We start from the raw sequence: 20,523 nt of genomic DNA on the forward strand, positions 1-20,523 counted from the left end.
GAAAACCACAACCTGTATTTTATTTGATTTATGCATTTCAAAACAGAAGGCTTTGCAAGATTTTTGTTACGCTCCTAGGTTAGATACTTCAACTCCATTAGATAAGTCACCTATTCTGTACCTGTCATCACTTAGAGATAACAGAAAAAAAAAAGTGCAAATGCACAGAGACATAAGAAAAGGGTAAAAGGACCAAAAAAAGAGAGGGGAACTAAATGGGTTAACAGGAAATAAAATTGGAAAATACTCTGGGGGTAACTCTATGTATCTGCATAGTTCCCTCAGATGCAAGAGCAGTTAACAATAATGTCAATAAGTCATACATATATACCTTTGAGTAGGGAAATAAGCAAGACAAAAATAAGGATGAATTGCATAGGGTAGGGCAGGCCTGCACAACTTGCTCCCAGTGGACGCTTATGGCCCTCGGGCAGCTTGTGGCACACCAAAGGATTTCTGGTGGAGAGTGAAAAATGTAGAGGAAAAAACATCTTTTGTCCACAGAAGAAATCCTTGCAAGGCGTGTAGGCCTGGGGTAGGGATTTCCATAAAGTCTCCACCAAACCAAATCTAAGCCATAAATGCTTTCTCTTTTTAATAAGAGAATTTTCTTAGTTGTGGTCATGTAAAACAGCTTACATATACTGACAAGATAGGCTTAAGTATGTAATTAGTCTTAGAAATGACTGAACAAATGAAACATATCTCTATGATGGTCTTTTTTCTCAATCTCCTTGATGACCTTTAGTATTTATAAATCTCAGATGAAAACAAATATTATCTAAGCCAGATTCTTGTATGAGAGAGCCAATTGTTAAATTTTCAATGTGAGCATTTACATCTTGGATATCAGCAAGTGCTATAAATTAGGGCTTGGTTTATTGTTTTGTCAGTTGTCTAGACTTGATAAAATGATGGACAAAATTTTAATAGCACAGGTTATGCTTGAAAGTGTCATATAAACATGTTTTTTTTTTCCTCAGAGAACTGTTCATTAAGCATTTACCAGCACATCCCTGTCTAAGATACTCCCCAGAGTAAGTTGGATTTCTCCAAAACAGTAGAAAGCAGCATGATGAGAGTGCTGAAATTGTTGCCACATGACCTGAGTTTGAATTCTGGCTTGAAATTTTATTACCAGAGTGACCTTGGGCAGACCACTTAATTTTTCTGGGCCTTAATTTCCCCATCTGTAAAATGAAGGAGTTGGACTAGAGAGTCTTTTCAGCTCTAGGTCAATGATCCTATTTCATGCAGTGCACTAACCAAACTTCTGGTTTTCTCAGGCTTTTTTGTTTACATTTAAACGTTTTTCTATTTACATTCAAGTAGCTCAGATCATCATCACACAAATCCAAAATACCCCCAACAAGGCTATAGGAACCATTTGTGGATACAAGATCTCACTGATATGGGTCTCCCCTCAAATCACGACCTACCCACACCTTTTCCTCTTATCTATGTTCTCCCTTCACTCCTTCCTAAGAAGTCCACCTAATAAGAGGAAGCCCTTCCTTTAAGTCTTTTAACAATGGACTGATCCCTCACTCTTGCTAAAGGACCAGCCCACACCTTTTCCAATCATAAATCTCCTGGATGTCTTCTTCAGTTCTCAACTTAGAGAAGATAACACTTAGAGGGCAGGAGACATGATAGAGGTCTTCAAATATCTGAAGGGCTATCATATGGAAGAAGGATCAGATCTATTCTGCTTGACCTTAGAGAAAAGGACAAAGAATAAAGAGATGAAGTAACATAAAAGTAAATGAATGTTTGATCTAAGGAACGGCTTTCTTACTATACAAAAGGGAAATGCACTGCCTTTCACTGTCGGTCTTTGAGCAAAGTCTAGATGACCACTTATCACGCATGTTATAAAAAGAATTCTTTTCCATGTATCAGTTGGACCAGGTGGCCCCTAAGCTCCTTCCTAATTCTGAGATGCTATTATTCTGGATGGCATCTTTAACATCACTTCTTGTGCCCATGTAATTATTAGTAATAATAGGCTGATCCCTACTTGCTCCCTCCATATATCTTTCCACTGAAAGGCATAGAGGAGGCTAGGTAGTACAGCAGATAGAGCACTGGAACTCAAGGAAGGCTTGAGTTCAAATCCAGACTACCTCTCCCTCAGCCTTAAAGAGGTAGATGTGTGGTAGAGATATGGGGATAGGGACATGTGATTTCATTGCTATATGGATGCAAGTCAGTATATTCTCTTTAATAGGAAGAATTTAAAGAGTAGCCAAGGAGAAGTTATTTGCCCCGAGTACCTCCACCAGATTTGAATTCAGGGAGTCCTTACTCTAATACCACCTTTCTATCTCCACTTCTCTACACCAACTTCTCTCTCATGGCAGAGATATAACAATTTCAAATGAAAATTTCCTTCCATGGATCCATGATCTTGCCAGTGCTGATACTCCTGCTACATTAGAGTCAGTTGGTAGCAAAGTAGATAGAGCTTTGGAGCCAGGAAGACCTGAGTTCTATTCCAGCTTCAGATATTTACCAGTTATGTGACCTGGAAAAGTCACAACCTCTGTCTGTCTCAGTTTCCTCAATTGTAAAATGGGGATAATAATAGCACCTACCTCAGAGGGTTATTGTGAGGGTCAAGTGACATAATATTTGTGAAGCACTTAACATAATGCCTGGCACATAATAGGTGCTTAATAAATGCTTATTTCCTTACTTCTTTCTATTACCCTTCAGGTCACCTGAAATTTTTATTTTTCAGAGATTGTAATGTTCCATAATTCACCACATAACACCACTGTTCCAAATAAAATCAGTAGAAAAATATTGGTGCTAAAACATTGGGTTTTTGTTTCAGGTAGCAGCATGGGATGATCAAAAGTGCTGTACAATTTCACATAAGCAATCCATACCATTCTGACTCCAAATGAAATCTGGCCAACTTCATCATCCATCTGCAATGTCTGTCCAAGATGACTATAACTAATGTAACTCAATAGGCTGTCCATCTAATGACCTATCATGGTCTTGTCAAGAGGCATTTTTCATCCATTTGGTTTTTCCAGTGTAGACTGAGAAGCCAAATGCTTTAGAGTGGTTTTGGATCTCCCTTAGGAGTAACTATAGTATTGCAGTGTTGCTATGACCAGCACAGTGCTATCGTTAGATGGAGTGTTTGGACAACCTCATCATTTATAGAGAATCTCTTTTCCATTTGAACTTTGCACTGGAAATCCTTTATGAGAGTGACAAACACTACTGTCAAAAATACCCCACCCTTGGGGGGCAAGGCCAAGATGATGGAGTAAAAGCAGTGACTTGCTTGAGCTCTCCCCCAAACCCCTCCAAATACCTATAAAAAATGGCTCTAAACAAATTCTAATAGAAGCAGCAGAACCCACAAAAAGACAAAGTGAAACAAATTTCCAGCCCAAGACAACCTGGATGGTTGATCAGAAAGGTATATCACGCAAGTCTGGTAGAAGAGCACAGTTTGGCATGGGCACACAGGCCGCAGCAAACCTGGAGCAGGCCTCAGAGGACTGAATCGCAGGCAGCTGTGGAAGTTTCCAGATATCTCAACCCATGAATGCCAAAGACAACTCAGAAGGTCAGTAGGAAAAGTCTGTCTCTGCAGCAAGAGAGAAGTGTGGGGTCCCAGCCCCATTCCCCAACCTCGGCCCTGGGGTGGTGGCTACCTCCTGAGCTTCCGGCCCACAGGCTGAGGGGGAATTGAGTGGCTGATCAGAGGGGAATTGCAGGGATCTCTCTGCTGGTGCAGGATTCTCTTGCTTTGACGGTGGTTGGATCTGGGTCACAGTTCTGGGTGGTGGTCCTGGGGTGAGGAGGAGCGCTGGCTTGTGGAGCTAGTAGTTGCTGTGAAAAGAAAATCCTCCTCACAGTTCCAAGACAGAAAAGAGTTCTTGTGGTCACTCACAGAGCAGAGCACAGAACAGGAAAGGAGTAAACACCTCGCCCTTGATCATAGCACCCTGGAAGAACTGAAAATTTACAAGTCCCTAGAAGTACCTCTGAAAACAGCTGCACAAAACCCCTGAAGCTTGGGACAGTACATTCTCCACACTGGAAACAGACTCCTACCTTAACAAAGAGATTATAACTCAAGTAATTGGCCGCCAGAAGCATGAGCAAACAGCACAAAAAGAGTCAGACTATATTATCTTACTTTGGTGACAAAGAAGATCAAAATATACAACCAGAAGAAGACAATGAAGCCAAAGCTTCTACATCCAAAGCCTCCAAGAAAAATATAAATTGGTCCCAGGCCATGGAAGAGCTCAAAAAGGATTTTGAGAAGCAAGTAAGAGAAGTAGAGGAAAAACTGAGAGCGATGCTAAAAGAGACTCAAAAAAATACTGAAGAAAATAACACCTTAAAAAATAGTCTATGGCCCTGAAGTCAGGAGGACCTGAGTTCAAATCCAGCCTCAGACTGAACACTTGACACGTACTAGCTGTGTGACCCTGGGCAAGTCACTTAACCCCAATTGCCTAAAAATAAATAAAAAAAAAAATAGCCTAACCCAAATGGCAAAAGAGGTCCAAAAAGCCAATGAGGAGAAGAATGCCCTAAAAAGCAAAATTGGCCAAATGGAAAAGGAAGTCCAAAAGCTTACTGAAGAAAATACTTCCTTAAAAATTAGAATGGAGCAGTTGGAAGCTAGAGACTATGTGAGAAATCAAGGCACTGTAAAACGAATCCAAAAGAATGAAAAAATAGAAGAGAATGTGAAACACCTCACTGGAAAAACAACTGACCTGGAAAATAGATCCAGGAGAGAGGACTTAGAAATTATTGGACTACCTGAAAGCCATCATCAAAAAAAGAGCCTAGACATCATCTTTCAAGAAATTATCAAGGAAAACTACCCTGATATTTTAGATTCAGAGGGCAAAACAGAAATGGAAAGAATCCACCGATCACCTCCTGAAAGAAATCTCCAAAGGAAAACTCCTAGGAATATTGTACCCAAATTCCAGAATTCCCATGTCAAGGAAAAAAATATTACAAGCAGCCAGAAAGAAACAATTCAAGTATTGTGGAAACACAATCAGGATAACAAAAGATTTAGCAGACTCTACATTAAGGGACCAGAGGGCATGGAGTATGATATTCTGGAGGGCAAAGGAGATAGGATTACAACCAAGAATCACCTACCCAGGAAAATTGAGTATAATCCTTCAGGGTAAAAAATGGTCATTCAATGAACTAGTGGACTTTTAAGCATTCCTGAGGAAAAGACGAGAGCTGAATAGAAAATTTGACTTTCAAATACAAGACTCAAGTGACAGTAATACCATCCTGCCTCTCAGATATATGGAGACTTCATCCCTCAAAGGCTGAAAAACTCTAATGCCTCCAGCATAGATTTTCTCTGTGTATACTTGGCTTGATCCTCTTGTCTTCATTACTTCAGCACTATTTCCATTTTCTTATATAGCACATTAGGGACTGAGACACTAGAGTCCTAATGTGGTAGAGCCACTGTCACAGATGAAAAAAACATTTAATTACAGAAATGCTAATAGATCAGTTCCCTTTTTTAATCTGTTTGTTGTCCCCATCCAACTTTATCTTTAAATGATCTTGGGATGATCTGGATTAACTGGACCTCATGCCAACCTTTCTATGAATCTGTTTTTCCACTTACTACTTTTCGCTGTTGTATGAGAGGCAACTCAGAGTCCTGTTTCTGACACATGCTTACTTTGTAACCATGGGCCAGTCCCTTAGTTCCACCTTACTCCCAAACTGGGGTAGCTAGGTGTTGCAGTAAATAGAGTGTCGGGCCTGGAGTCAGGAAGACTCTTCTTCTGTGTGAGGTTGGGCAAGTCACTTAGTCCTATTTGCCTCAGTTTCCTCATCTACAAAATGAACTAAAGAAAGAAATGGAAAACCACTCCAGTATCTTTGCCAAGAAAACCCCAAATGGGATCATGAAGAGTCAGACATGACTGAAAAACAACTGAACAACAGCCCCCACACCACTCTCTAATAATACAAATTATAGATAAGTCACTGATCTACAATGATAGAAGGAATCCTGTGGAGTAGTAAATAAAGCACCGTATTTGGAGACAAGAAGACCTGAGTTCAAATCTTGCTTCATGTACTTACTAGCTGTGACCCTGGACAAGGCACTTAATCTCTCTGGGCCTCAGTTTCCTCATCTAGAAAACAAAGGGGTTGGATTCACTGGCTTCTAAGGTCCCCATCAGCTCCAAATCTATGATCCTATCATTTCCCTACACAAATACAGAACAACAATTTAAAAAATGCTTATAATCTTCCATGGTCTCCCATAAGATGCACCATATTTATTTACTTTATACCCTTTGCCATTCCTGTAAGATTTTACAAATGAATTTGTGTTCTAAACTGTTATTGCCCTTGGCTGCCATGTCTCTTTGCCAGGTAAGGAAGTGATGTATTTGTTGGCTAAGGCAGTTTCTAGGCTCTTTTTACATCCTAATTGCTGTGATTGCTTTTTGTTGGTTAAACTTCCATAGAAAATTACAATAGCCTGTGTTCACATATTTTCCTTTATCTATGTCCCATTTTCAAAATCTTGTTTGAGTGCCAAATTGGAGCTATTGTAATTATATAACATATTGTCTCATTCATCTTTTATTTTTGCTTTAAGAAGAACAGCACAGAAATAGCTTATTTGACCATGGGATTCTTGCCATTCTGTGAGTAGCGAAAGACTTGAGCTTATAGAGGATATGACGAGGAAGAGCCTGGTCAAGTTTAACAACAGTGGCAAAAATTCATCAAAAATTCTGTCTTAAACTTGGATGCGTTATATCCATGTCATGTTATGTGTATATTATAAAGGGTTTTGAATTTGCTATTCCTATTCCAAATGGCACATTTACATTTCCAAGAGAACATCAAGGAAGACAAGTTGTCATCACACACATACAGACAACAACAACTGGATCTTTTTTTTGGACCTATCACTTGGATTTGGGCGGGGAGGGTGGGAAGAAGAGGGAAAAGGTAAGAAAAGAAAAAGATACAGAAGGGAATGGGCAGAAAAAGGAAAAAGTCCTGAAACAGCTATCATCCACTCCCAAGAAAGGGAGAAGAAATTAGGCTCTTTACTTGTCATCTGACTTGATCCTCACAATAACTTATGAGGTAGGGACTACTATTATACTCATTTTACAGATGGAAGAAGTTGAGATAGACAGATGTTAAGTGACTTGCTCAGGGTCACGTAGCTAGCAAGTGTCTGAGGCTGGATTTGAACTTCCTGACTCCAAGTCCAGCACTATTCCTACCACTGTTTACTCATTATTTACAGAGCAGGACAAGTAGACCCAATGGTGTGCCCTAGCAAGCAGAGGTCGTCCTGCCACATGGGCCATTCTCTCCTACTTGCATGGCAGTGCTCCTCTGCTGCAGCTGCTGTGTCATATTACTTCTTGCGGCTCCTTCCCTCCTTTCTTCCTTCCTAATCCTAAGCTCTGCTGAGGAATGGGCAAACTATAGACTGAGGGGCATCACACTCTTCAATTGATGTTCATATCTAAGCTGCATCTCTCATTATGATGTTCTTTTTATTGATACTCAACAAGAGCATTTCAAGGTGACAATCAAGTATCCCATGAAATTATCTGTCTTTATGCTGTGGGTCACATAGTGAAACTAATTCCGCCAATTCCTTTATATGCCCCTCTGCAAGGAAAACCCACAAAGCAACCTTCTATTTAGCTGCAACTTCCTCAAATCTTTTGGCAAGAATGTCCAAATTGGCATTATTCCATCCTCTAGTAGTATGTCAGTGCAATTGTTGAACAAAGATTTCACATTTGGAGTACAAACCATTAAACTGATACTAAAACGTAGTCTAAAACTTGTTTCTTCTAAAATTTGTTCTTCATATCCTTCCCACTCTTGCCACTTTCACTGCAGAAGGGGAAACAGAGGGATGCATAGAGCTGAATATCAACTTTTTGTTTGTTTTATGGGTTTCATGAATTCATGACTTGGTGGCCAGCCTCTCTGCACTTAGGCCTGTCCTTGTGGACAGTATATAGTCTGTTACAGGACTACTTGGAGCCTTTTTAGCATGGTAGAACTTGTGAGAGCTTGCACTCTAAATTGACGTAGTTTTCAAGAACCTGGGGTAATTTTTACATCATAATTAATCCTCAGAATAGGATTTGGTGATCTAGAATTGAAACTTTGGTTTATATAGACTATGTTCACCCTGAAGAGTGGGGGAGCTTATCACAAATCACTCTTTGGCTCATGTACCCACCTAGGATTTTCCCCTAAGAACATCAGAATTTGGCTTGTTTTACCCACCCCCAGGCCTCTCTGTAGTAAGGCATTTACGGGGGGGGGGCAATTTAGAGCCCATGCAGTTCTACTTTGGAAACATCAAACACTGCTTATGCCTGATTTTCTACAGAAAAGGTAGAAGATGCATCAGCTCACATGTAATCACTCAGGCTAATAATACATATAGAACAGCCTTTATTTCATCCTGCTGAAAACACAAAATCCAACAGACTCACATCCAAGCCCATAAAGAGTCAAGACAACTCTCTTTCACTCTCTATTGAGCCCTAGCTCCTCCTGGGACCTACACATTCCTCTAGAACAGCAAGTTTCAAACATTTTGATCTCAGGATCCCTTTATACTCCAAAATTGTTAAAGATTCCACAGTGTTTTTGCTTCTGTGAATTATACTTATTGATATTTACCATGTTAGAAATGAAAACATCTTAGTAATGTGAAATGAAAAACAGTTTTGACCTCATTGACCAAGGATCTTGGAGACCCCCAGAAGTCCACAGAACACAATTTGAGAAGTGCTGCTCTAGATATAATATTACCTTGTGGTTGAGTTCCTCTCCTCCTACCCCTCCAAAAAGAAAGAGGAGTAAGCATTAATACTTTCAAAGCTTCTTCTCCCCTAGTACCTGTTTAGTCCATATATCTGACAGAAGGACAAGGTCTAGAATTGTTACTAACAGTATTAGTAACAATAATAATAATAATAGCTAGCATTACCACTTTAAGATTTGCAAATCATTTTGCTTATATTAACTCATTTGATCCTCACAACAACACTTGGAGAGAGGCATTATAATTATCCCCATTTTACCAGTGAGAAAACTGAGAACTCTATGACTTACCCAGAGTCACACAGCTAATAAGTGTTTGAGGCAAGCTTTGAGCTGAGGTCCAAGTCTGCTGTTCTTACACACTGGTTCTTACACACACCTAGCTATCTGGATGACTATCTCTTTTGTTCCTCCTCAGCTCCAGTCCATGCCTGGCCTCCAGCTTCCTCTGATTACCCCAGGAACTTAGCACTGTCCATTTATTTGTCCTCCACTCTTCAGACGTCTTGGTTCAGGAGGTCTAGAAACTCTGTGCCTAAGAAGCTCACTCGGCCTTGGGATTTCCCCAGCCATTCAATCACTGCCAGTCCACTGCTAAGGGCTCTCATTTCTGCAGCTCTGGGCTTGGCCCAGGAATTCATACTGCTCTGCCAATGTCTTCAGTGGCTAGCATTTCTAGTGTCACGTATATTCCCTCCTCTCTTGAGGCCAAAGAATTCCCATTCAGGGAATGGGTGGAAAATCTGTGCAGGCTTTCCTCCAAAGAACCAGAGTCTAGGTCTCCTCCCTCCTGTTTTGGTCTCTCAGCTCTCACTCTCTCTGCTTCCCCTACCTAACTTTCCTCTATATATCTTAGCTTTTTTTTTCCTCTCCATCTCAAATTCTTTCCACTATGGTTTTTATAAACCAACTTTAAGGGTAATCCACTACCCTCAAAATGCTATGAGTCAATCATCCTCAATGTGGTTTCAAGCCAGGATACCCAGGGCAAAATTACTTATTCATACTCTACCATAATATCAATGTCAGAATTAATGGGGGTGTTTATATATTCTACAAAAAGATTAGCACCAAAGGAAGAATAAATATCTCTTCTCCTAAAATCTTGTTAATCTTGCCCAGGTTCTTCCTTTACATGTTTAATATCCTTTATATCTTCAATCAAAAAGTAAAAAAAAAAATGAATATTAAGTGACTTGTACTAGAAATGAGATTATGGTCCTTCACCCAAATCAAAACAACCCCATTCCAGTACAGCTATGAGAATGAAAAATGAGAATCAGTTCCTCCAGCATGAAGTCCTCAGAAACTATCTTTTTAAATATATTCTTACTCCTACTTTCCCATTTCCATGTAATTTCATCCAAGAATAAGTGGAGTAGCAGTTACACCAGATACTCTGGAGTAGTTTACAATAAACTGAAATGTCCATCCAAGCATAATAAATTCTCTAAAGTATAATTATGTGAAAGAGGTTATCAACCACAAATATTCAGTCTTGGGATTCCTTCACTCATCCAGGAGCCCCTCGGTCACTGCCACTCAGCTACTACCAGCCCTCATTCCTGAAGGTCCAGGCTTGATCCATACTCTTGCCACCCAGTGAGTGGTAAAAAACTTGTACTTGTTGAGGGATGTGACTAGGAAGAGCCTCATCAAGGCTAATAAGAGTTTCAAGAACTCACTAAGTTCCCTCCACTTTTTGTCTTAACTTCGGATATGATGTTACATATGTAAGGGGTTTTGAATTTGCTATTCTTATTCCAAACAGCATACGTATATTCCCAGGAAGAAAGTCTTGGGAATTATATTCCCACTGCCAAGAATGAATTCCAAAAAAGGCAAACTGAAGTACATACTCAAAGCAAAATCAGCTTATTAGCAATGATGCATACAACTCTTAATGAAGTGGGTCAGACTGGCCACCTCAGCAACCCCAGTGACCCCAGTGAGAAGCGGGAGACCCTTTTAATTGACATGCAGGAAAAGAGGAGATCTGGGTAGTTAGGGAATATTATAATTGGCTATACTAAGAAAAGTGAGTTGGCATTGAGGTGTAGCTAATCATACCCCCTCTGACAATTAAGGAATGTTAGTTGTTTCATGGGACTCATCTGCCTCTTGTAATCTTTGTTAGGGGATCAGCACCACTACCTTGTTGTCCCCTTGGAGGAGATCAAATCTCTGTACAAGGACAGGTTAGGATGGAGACATATTTTTCGGAGGAATGGCACCAGGTTAAATGGGTTGGAGCTTACAGACAATAAGCAGATGGGCCTTTCCTTTCAACCATACCTTTAAACTAACTCTGAAGGAAAACCGCATTTCTGAGCATAACTCAAGAATGGAGAAATGTGGCTCGACAAAAATGAAGCAGTAACATAGATGAGGTGCAGCTAGGTGGCACAGTGGATTGAGCCCAGGGCCTGGAGTCATATACAACCTAAAAATTACTAAACAACAACAATACAGAATAGGGTCAATTACAGAATAGCATCAATTATTAAATGATATAGAATAATTTTAATTTCCTCACTGTCAAAGAAGGTAAGTCATCATGCACACACCCATGAATCAGAATCCTTCCTTCCACTCACCACTTTAGATTTAAGAGATGAGAAGAAAAGGAAAAGAGAGGAAGAAGGATATAGATGAAGAAGAGTGGGAAGAAGAAGGCAATGTTCTGAAGCAGCTGGTACCCACCCTAAAGGAGGGCAGAAATGAAGTTGTCCATCAAACACCATAATTCTATCAGTTGGTTTTTCTGAACTCCTTTCCTTTGTTACAAGGGAAAGTTCAATACGTGTGTATACAGAGCCATTAGGGCATAAGAGAAAATGAATGTGGTATAAAGAATAAAAAGAATCAGTTTTTAAAAAAAGGACCTGACAAAAGAAGACCAGGGTACTTTTGACCATTGTAACCTACAACCCCAAGTACTGCTGGCAATCTCCAAGAGATCGTTACCATTGGATAACATGCTGCCCTCAAACCAAAGGAAACTTGAAGTGATCTAGAAGCCTTTCAGATCATCAAGGGAACAAAGAGAAAGATGACCCCTTCTGCTTCATTTGTTCAACCATTTCCAAAACTAATATCACAAAATGCTCCAATGTACACAGGACTACTGTGACATTATAAAATTACTCACAAGTGTCTATTGTATGAGGTCGAATGCACTCTTTGCGAACAATGCATCCGGAGAACTGTCCTCTTTCTTTCTGGCAAATCATAAAACAACCAGCTAGCATATCACTAGGAAAAGGTTTATTCCTAAATATAGATTTACCTTGTGCTGGTATGTATCTTCTGGGTGTAAAAGTTCACTTCTGTTTCTTTGTTCTGTAAACAAAAAGAGAGTCAATCACTCAATCAGACGGCCAACAAGCATTTACAATGGATCTACTGAGTTTATGAAAAACCATGCTAGGTACTGGGCATACAAATACAATGAATAAAATAATCTCTACTCAAAATATGTTCACATTCTAATGGGAGAGAAAGCAAGTACATATCTAAGTATATATAGAATAAAATAAGGAAAATAAACACAAATAAAAATGAAGTAGTTAGGTACAATGTAGTTTAGGAAGAAGGGGGTATCAGGAAATACCTCACCTTGTAGAAGGTGGCCCTTGAGCTATGTCTCAAAGGAAAAGGAATTTTATGTGGTGGAGGTGAAGAAGGAGTGCATTCCAGTTATGGGTTCAGCTACTAATGCAAATGGAAGGAGATGGTAGATGGAGGGCTGTGCTTGAGGGACAGAGATAAAAGTCAATTTGGTCTGCAGAATGTGAGACAGAGAGTAACATTCTATGAGGTTGGAAAGATAGGTTGGAGCCAGACCATGAAGGGCTTTAAAAGCTAAACAGAGAGGCAGCTAGGTGGTTCAGTGGACAGAGTTCCAGCCTTGGAGTCAGAAGGACCTGAGTTCAAATCCAGTCTCAGATACTTGACACTTACTAGCTGTGTGACCCTGGGAAAGTCACTTAACCCCAACTGTCTCACCAAAAAAAAAAAAGTTAGAGAAGTTGATAGTTGACCTTAACGGCAACAAAGAGCCCCTGGAGTTGATTGAGTAGGGAAGTGACATGGTCAGATCTGCACTTCAGGGAAAGCAGTTTGGCAGTGCTATGAAGGAAAGTGTATAGTGGGGGAAAAGTTTAGGCAGGGAGGCAACCAATTAGGAAATTGTTGTAATATTCTAGGTGAGAGATGATAAGGGCCTGAACTAAGGTGACAGCTGTGTGAGTTAAAAAGAAGCCATCCTCTGAAATGTATCCAGTGTTTCAAAAACCAGACTAGTCTAGACTTTTACCTATATGAAAACAAGAATAAAACCAGCAGGATTCAATGACATTATATAAATATATTTGATATTAAAATCAGCATATACAATCAAGATTCCCACAGTCTCTAATCTTCAGCTTCATTAGGAGTTAAATATAATCTTGGGATAATGAAATGAAAAGACTTCTTTATAAAGCATTAACCAGAATATAAGACAATAGGCAAGGCTAAAATTGGGTAGAAACCACATGAGATTTTGAATTAAGAACATTTTATATAGGTACATCTAAATGCCACAACAAATGGTAGAGTTTTATGTTGTTCAAATCATACATTAAATGTATTAAAAAGCAAGTATGCTATTTAAAGGAATTCTTCAATGTATCCTATTTAAAAATTTTTTTTAAATAAACAAATAAATCTAATGAAATAAATGCCATAAAGCTAATGATATGAATCCCTTAATCTATCTGTTCTAAAAGTTCAAATTTCATATACTCAATTTTCCTATAGCAAGGCTCACATATTTTAAAAGTCTAATATACTTGGCTAAACTAGAGAGAAAAATAGCTTGATCAATGTTCCCTGGGATAACAATGAGCAGAAATAATTACATCATCTCCTTTTTACTTTTATGTATTGAGCACTCTGCTAAAATTCTCCACAAGTGTGTCATCATGGAATGGAAATAACTAAGGATTCTCAAAGGCTATTATACTGGAGGAACCCAAGTTCTGCCAGGCATTGACAAACTGGAAAGGTTGTAAGTATATAGTTATATAGGTTACATAGGTCTGTTATCTAATGCCCAGACTAGTTATATGTAAAAAGTCTCAGCCCTGCATGGTGGCACAAGGCTAAAATCCTAGTTATAGAGAAGAATGAGGTCGGAGCTCTGAGCTACAATAGAACTAAAGCCGATTGGGTGTACACACTGAACCCATCATTAACAGGGTGATTCTCTAGGAGTGGTGCCACTAGTTTGCCTAAGAAGGGGGAAAACTAGTCTAGATCAGAAAGAAGGAGCAGGTTAAAACCTCCATGTGGATCAATATTGGGATCAGGCCCACAAGTAGCCACTGCATTTCTACCCTGGGAAAAACAGAGAGAACCAGTCTCAAAAACAAACAAAAGTCTCATCACCAGAATGGTAGCCACTAGAAGACCTCCAGGACTTCTCATACTGGAAGTACTCTCCACCCTTGTGGCTTCTTTCTCTGACTGGTTCTTCCCCATCCTGCATTTTTAAGGAACAAGTTCATGCCTGCCATGCCTTCATTCCCACCAGATTGCACTCCTGACTGTCAGGACACTCCCCCATATGTTTTATTGGAATGTTTTGAGAGAGGGAGTATCTATATTGATGAAATAAGATCTTTTGTAGGTTTGAGGACAGATTTCAGAGTCTTTGGGGTTCATGGATAGATTTTAGAGGGTTCATGTATTGGATGGGAAAACAAATCACATCTTTATTTTTACCATCCTCTAATTGAAATTTAATATTTTCTTCAATTGTGAGTGTTGGTGCCAACATGTAGAGGTTCTAGGCTTTACCAGACTTCCAAAGGGGTCCAAAACACACACACACACACACACACACACACACACACACACACACACACACAAGTTAAGAACCTCTGTTTTAAATTATCTATCCCTGAATATGGGAATGCTAATAAATTTTCCCCTAATTTTTGGTACTGATCAGTTTAGTGACAAGAAAAAAAAAAGAAGTGAGAAAAGATGCCTAGATTAGGTAAACATCACAAAATATCCATAAACTATAAATCTAAAGTATTTTAAAGAGAAAATAATTGGTTAGGGACAGATTTAACTAAATTTCTTATTAATCATCTTTATAACAATCACATTTCCATAAATACTATGAAACTTAATTAACCCTTTCATACATAGTTGAAGTATTAGTATAGAAAGAGATAATCAGTTTAAAGGAAGAAGTCATTGGTAAATTAGTCAACAGAAAGAGAATTTGTCTCCTGTGTAAAAGTAGGGGAATGCCATATTTTCTAGGATATGTAGAAAATGGGAATAAGGTAGAACCAAAAGGAGATCCAAAATGGATAATCAGGCTAGTTCTGTGTCTTCTCCCCAGACTTTAATGCTAAACAAAACAACAACAAAAACCTGACACAACATCTTGTAAAAACCACAGTGACAAAATATGGCTCCTTAGAGCATGGCTTCTTAAACTTTTCCACTCATGACCCCTTTTCACCCAAAAAATTTTTATGTGACCCCGGGTATATAGGTATACAAATTAAATATTTACTAATAATAAATCATAAAGAAATTTATTTTAAAACAATTCTTTGGTGCATATATATATATATATATATATATATATATATATATGTGTGTGTGTGTGTGTGTGTGTGTGTGTGTGTGTATATATATAATTTTACCATTTATTAAAGACTAAAGCAAATTTGTATACTAATGAGATGGATGTGCTTGTTTATTTTTACATGAAGAATTAAATCTTGGTGGAATATTTGATACCACAGGACACAGAGGATCTTCAATGGTTTTCAGAGTTGAGCAATATTTTGATTTTATAACTGTCAATGCTGAGAATGCCACTTCATATAAATACTTAGTACAAAATGGCAGAAGTATGTTTAGGGCCATTTCAGATATTGTTGGAAATTCTGTCCTAATCCCAAGCCAAAATTCATTGAATAATTTTGTATGTACAGTAAAAACACTGTAATTCAAGGGGCAGCTAGGTGGTGCAGTGGATAGAGCACTGGCCCTGAATTCAGAAAGACCTGAGTTCAAATCCGGTCTCAGACATATAACACTCACTAGCTGTGTGACCCTGGGCAAGTCACTTAACCCCATTGCCTAGCTAAAAAAAAAACAACAACCAAAAACAAAAACACTGTAATTCATAACATACAATAATCTCGAATCTGAGCCAAGATGTTTCTGGCAGCCTTCATTAGCACTGAGTGGCGTGATAGTATGTATAGTATAAAGTGCGCATGTTCTGTGTTCAGAAGCAAGACTGCAGTGAAGTTGTGCAATACAACACAGGCAAGTGCTGATTTTGAACTAATTTTTGATCGTTGTTCGTTCGGAAACCTTTTATTGTTACTAAATTTTCTGTGACTCCTACATTCAGTTATACGACTCCATAGGGGTTGTGACCCACAGTTTAAGAAGCCCTGCAGAGAAGCAAGGAGTAGAAAAGAAACCTTTTTCCATTTCTACGTCTGGTACATGTCGAGAAAGCTAACAGCCTGAAAAGTACTGAAATACTGAAGACAGATACCATAGACCCAGACACAGACACTGGCACGTGCGTGCACACACACACACACACACACACACACACACACACACACACAAAGGTTAGCTTTTTTGATACAATAAAATTGTTGTTGTTGAGTCTTTTCAGTTGTGTCCAACTCTATTTGGTGTTTTCTTGGCAGAGATACTGGAGTGGTTTTCCATTTCTTCATCCAGCTCATTTTATAGATGAGGAACAGAGGCAAAAAGGGTTAACTTGCCCTATTTGCCCAGTGACTTGCACACGGTCACACAGCTAGTAAGTGTCTGGGGCTATATTTGAACTCAGGTCCTCCTAACTCCAGGCCAGGCACTCTATCTACGGTGCCACCTAACTGCCCTGTATAAAGTAGGAAAGTTGTAATTATATATTTGGAATTTGAAAAAGGCTCCTCCTCCATTGTTCCCTAATTAAAAAGCAGTCACTATCAAAACTAATAATCCACAACTTCCTCACATAACAAAGGCAGGAATTTGAAACAAGGGATTGAGCGGAAGGGCAATGCCTGGAAGTAGGATTTATGGAAGCTTTTGTTCCTTTGCCTTTTTTCCTCCCATTCATTTGCATGAATGATCAACTAGTACCTTGGTGCTGAGAAAACTGGAGGGTCCTCAGACCCAGCAACCTCACTATGGCTCCTTAGAAGAGTAGCCTCTAAAATGTTGCCAATAGATACAGTTTAGCAGTCATAGGTTAAGCAGTGAGTTATAAGGATTATCTAAACCTAGAGGCTTCAAACAGAGACATAGCCCTCAAGGATAAGAAATCTCCTTTTGGAGAGCCTACTAAAAAGCCAAAGCTCTGAGGAATGTCAGACTCTCTGTGGGGAAGAAAAAGCAATAAAAGTTTTTCCCTTAAAGCAGGAAAATAGGGAAAAAAAGTTTTACAGCAAGTTTCTCTGATAAAAGCCTCATTTCTCAAATATATAGAAAAGTGAGCCAAATGTATTATAGGAGTCATTCCCCAACTGATAAATGGTTCAAGGACATGAACAGGCAGTTTTCAGACAAAGAAATCAAAGCTATCTACAATCATATAAAAAATGCTCTAACTTGATTAAAGAGAGTTGAAAATACACACCTGTCACTTTAAATCTTTGTCAGTAAAGTAACTGAAAGCAGCTAGCCCTATAATTTGTTAGCAGTGAATGGCCCTTGGGAAAATTCAGATTCTATATGATTCCATTTTTAAATATAGAACCAGATGTGATTGAATTTATTCTAATCTCATTTAAGTGAGATGTGTTCTCTTGTTAGGATAATTTTGATCTTTGACCCTTTATAAGCAAATCAGGCCTTAAAAGAAAAGACAGTTAATATTTGACATTAAAAAATATGTTTAGAAACTATAAAAATAAATTTTGTTAAACCATAATTGGATCAAAATTACTCTATACTGGTCTTGAATACAATTAATATAGAAAACCAAAAGTGGTAAGATGAACGATTTTCTACATAGGATAATTCAGAGATTAATTCAACTGAATTTGTCATTTTACTGGCAGTAAATTGTGTATTGTTTATGTTATTATTATATTTCTAAATTTTCTTATATTGTGAATTTGGGAAACCAGTATTTAAGAAATGCTATCAAGAAGATGATGCTATTGCATCATTAGAAAATTAGCTCCTCTTTTAATATGGATGCTGTGAAATTAAGTTATTAGAGGCTGTTGTCATCAAGTTAAAATCTGCAAGTATTTAATTGAATGTATCTTGGTTTAAAAGGAAGAATAATAATTACTTATTGTGTGGGAAAAGTACAAAAAAAGAGAGAAACCTTGTAAAATCTCCTTAACTGTAAACTTGCCAAATTCCTTAGGATCTTCTTTTAGAGAAAGATCATAAAATCTTACCAGCTCTGTGAAAGAAGTTGCTAAGTGTTGTGAAATTCTAAAATAATGAATTGGTTTACTGAAGAACTGGGATTCCCCCTTTCATCACAAACATTCACCACCAAAGTTATAAGATGAACCTATAAGTTTGAGTGAGTTTTATCTGATACATTACTTAGTTATGACTTATAAAAATTATTAAATTATGCCTGTTAAAGTAGTATGTATTGGAGTTGCATCCTTGAGCCAACTTGGTAACAATAGACCTTAGAATCCAAGACTTCATTTTGTTTCAGGAGGTAACAAGTAGTACAAATAGGAGGCTTGCTGTAGTCAACATTTTTTGGGGGGTATGAAGACAACTATCATGTATTCACTGTATGTGTGAAACCTCAGAATGTAATTATTCTTATATTATAAATGAGGAGTAAATAAGATGTCCTTATATATGTTCATTGTTAAGTATTCTTGCAAACTTGAGAAAAGTGCTAATCATCTAGCCTTAAACTGTGATTAGTGTAGTTTCACTATTTGAGGCAAACTCTCATGGGACTTTAATTTGGCATTCTGAGTTTTGATTTCAGGTATGATTGTCAATAGTTCCCCATTCAAGGGGAAGGCCATGTACTGCCTGAAGGAAATGTGGGTGGAGGACTGCTACAGTTGGATGTCTATGTCTGGGCAAATTGAGGGCTTGACTCAGTTTCCCCATTGTGTTATTTCCTTTCTGAACAGGAAATTTTCTCATCTGGTAAATTCTGAGCCTGGCTTTGAAACCCTATGAATAAATGTGGAACTTTGCTACATGATTAGCTATTAAATAGGACTTGTTCATGGAATCAAATAGAACTAAGGGAGTTTTCCTTTGTTGTGGCTCATGCCAGATCAGTCTGTGTCCTTGAAGGGACAGCCTTGATTTCATTATAACCATGTCTATCCCTTCTCCTTTCATAGCAAATGTCTATTATCAAGGCAGGTGAACAGTGGAAGTTTGTCATCAAAATATTAAACATTAATTTACATATTAATACTAAAACATCTGAGTTAGTATAATAAGATGCAAGTATGAAAGATCTTAATACTTTTAATCTGAATTTGTGGTCAACTACATATCCTGAGCATTTAAGTAAATTAGTTCTTCGGCTTGCTATCCCCTTGCTAATAGTTACATATTCATGTATCACATTAGACTCTTAAAGTATCTTACTCTTTCAGGATGATATGAAGATAATATGTAAATCCTCAAAGAGAGGGACAGGGTGAATACGTAAATGTGTTTTGAAAAGAAAACAATATTAAAAAAATTTTACCGCGATAGTAAGCAAGTAAGCAAGCAATAAGATGAAATTGTAGGAAACCTAAAGACTACACACACACACACACACACACACACACACACACACACATGACTGGCTTCCTAGTATCTCAAATGTGAAAATATAGGCTTTGAGTGTTTTAGCAAATAAGTTCTAAAAACTGAATTAAGGATTTTACATACAGAAATGTATTAATACTTGTAAAGAAATTTTAAGTCATAATTTCCCTTTTGTTTTGCTTTAAATAGTATTATATTTTTTCCCAAATTATTAATCAAGAAAAATTTTAGCATTCATTTTTACAAGATTTTGAGTTCCAAATTTTTCCTGTCCCTCCCTTCTTCTCTCCTCCCCTCTTCAGAAAATGGTAAGCAGTTTGATATTGGTACACATATGCCATCATGTAAAACATATTGCCATGTTCATCACAGTTGTGGAAGAACAAACAGATCAAAAGTAAAAAAAAAAAACCAAGAAAGAATAAAGTAAGTGAAACAAAATATGCTTCCATCTGCATTTAGTTCTTTATCTGGATATGGATAGCATTTTCTGTCATGTTTCCTTTGTACCTGTCTTTCCTTTTTACCTGTTTATGCTTTTCTTGGGTCTTGATATTGGAGGTCAAATTTTCAGTTTGGTTCTGGTTTTGTCTTTATGAAGCTTGAAATCCTTTTATTAAGTTGAATAAGCATTTTTTTCCCTTGATGTATTATGCTTAATTTTGCCGGGTAAGTGATTCTTGGTTATAGTCCTGGATCCTTGCTCTTCTGAATATCATGTTCCATGACCTCAATTCTTTAATGTTGCAGCTGCTAAGTCCTGTGTTATCTCTGTGACCTCCCAATATTTGAATTGTTTCTTTCTGGACACTTGCAGTAATTTTTTCCTTGACCTGATAGTTCTGA

At 38.1% G+C, this 20,523-nt stretch overlaps 1 protein-coding gene across 1 annotated transcript in view; it reads right to left on the reverse strand.

Moving 5' to 3' along the window:
- Positions 1 to 20,523, reverse strand: part of ANKRD31 (ankyrin repeat domain 31) — a 183,365-nt gene that overhangs the window by 93,159 nt on the left and 69,683 nt on the right. Inside the window, exon 13 of the mRNA XM_078153158.1 lies at positions 12,155 to 12,207. Coding sequence (XP_078009284.1) covers positions 12,155 to 12,207 — 53 coding nt within the window. The remainder of the gene's footprint in view (positions 1 to 12,154; positions 12,208 to 20,523) is intronic.

The sequence above is a fragment of the Phascolarctos cinereus genome, unplaced genomic scaffold (assembly GCF_003287225.1).
Source record: "Phascolarctos cinereus isolate Bilbo 61053 unplaced genomic scaffold, phaCin_HiC Scaffold_4;HRSCAF=312, whole genome shotgun sequence".
NCBI classification, from domain to species: domain Eukaryota; kingdom Metazoa; phylum Chordata; class Mammalia; order Diprotodontia; family Phascolarctidae; genus Phascolarctos; species Phascolarctos cinereus.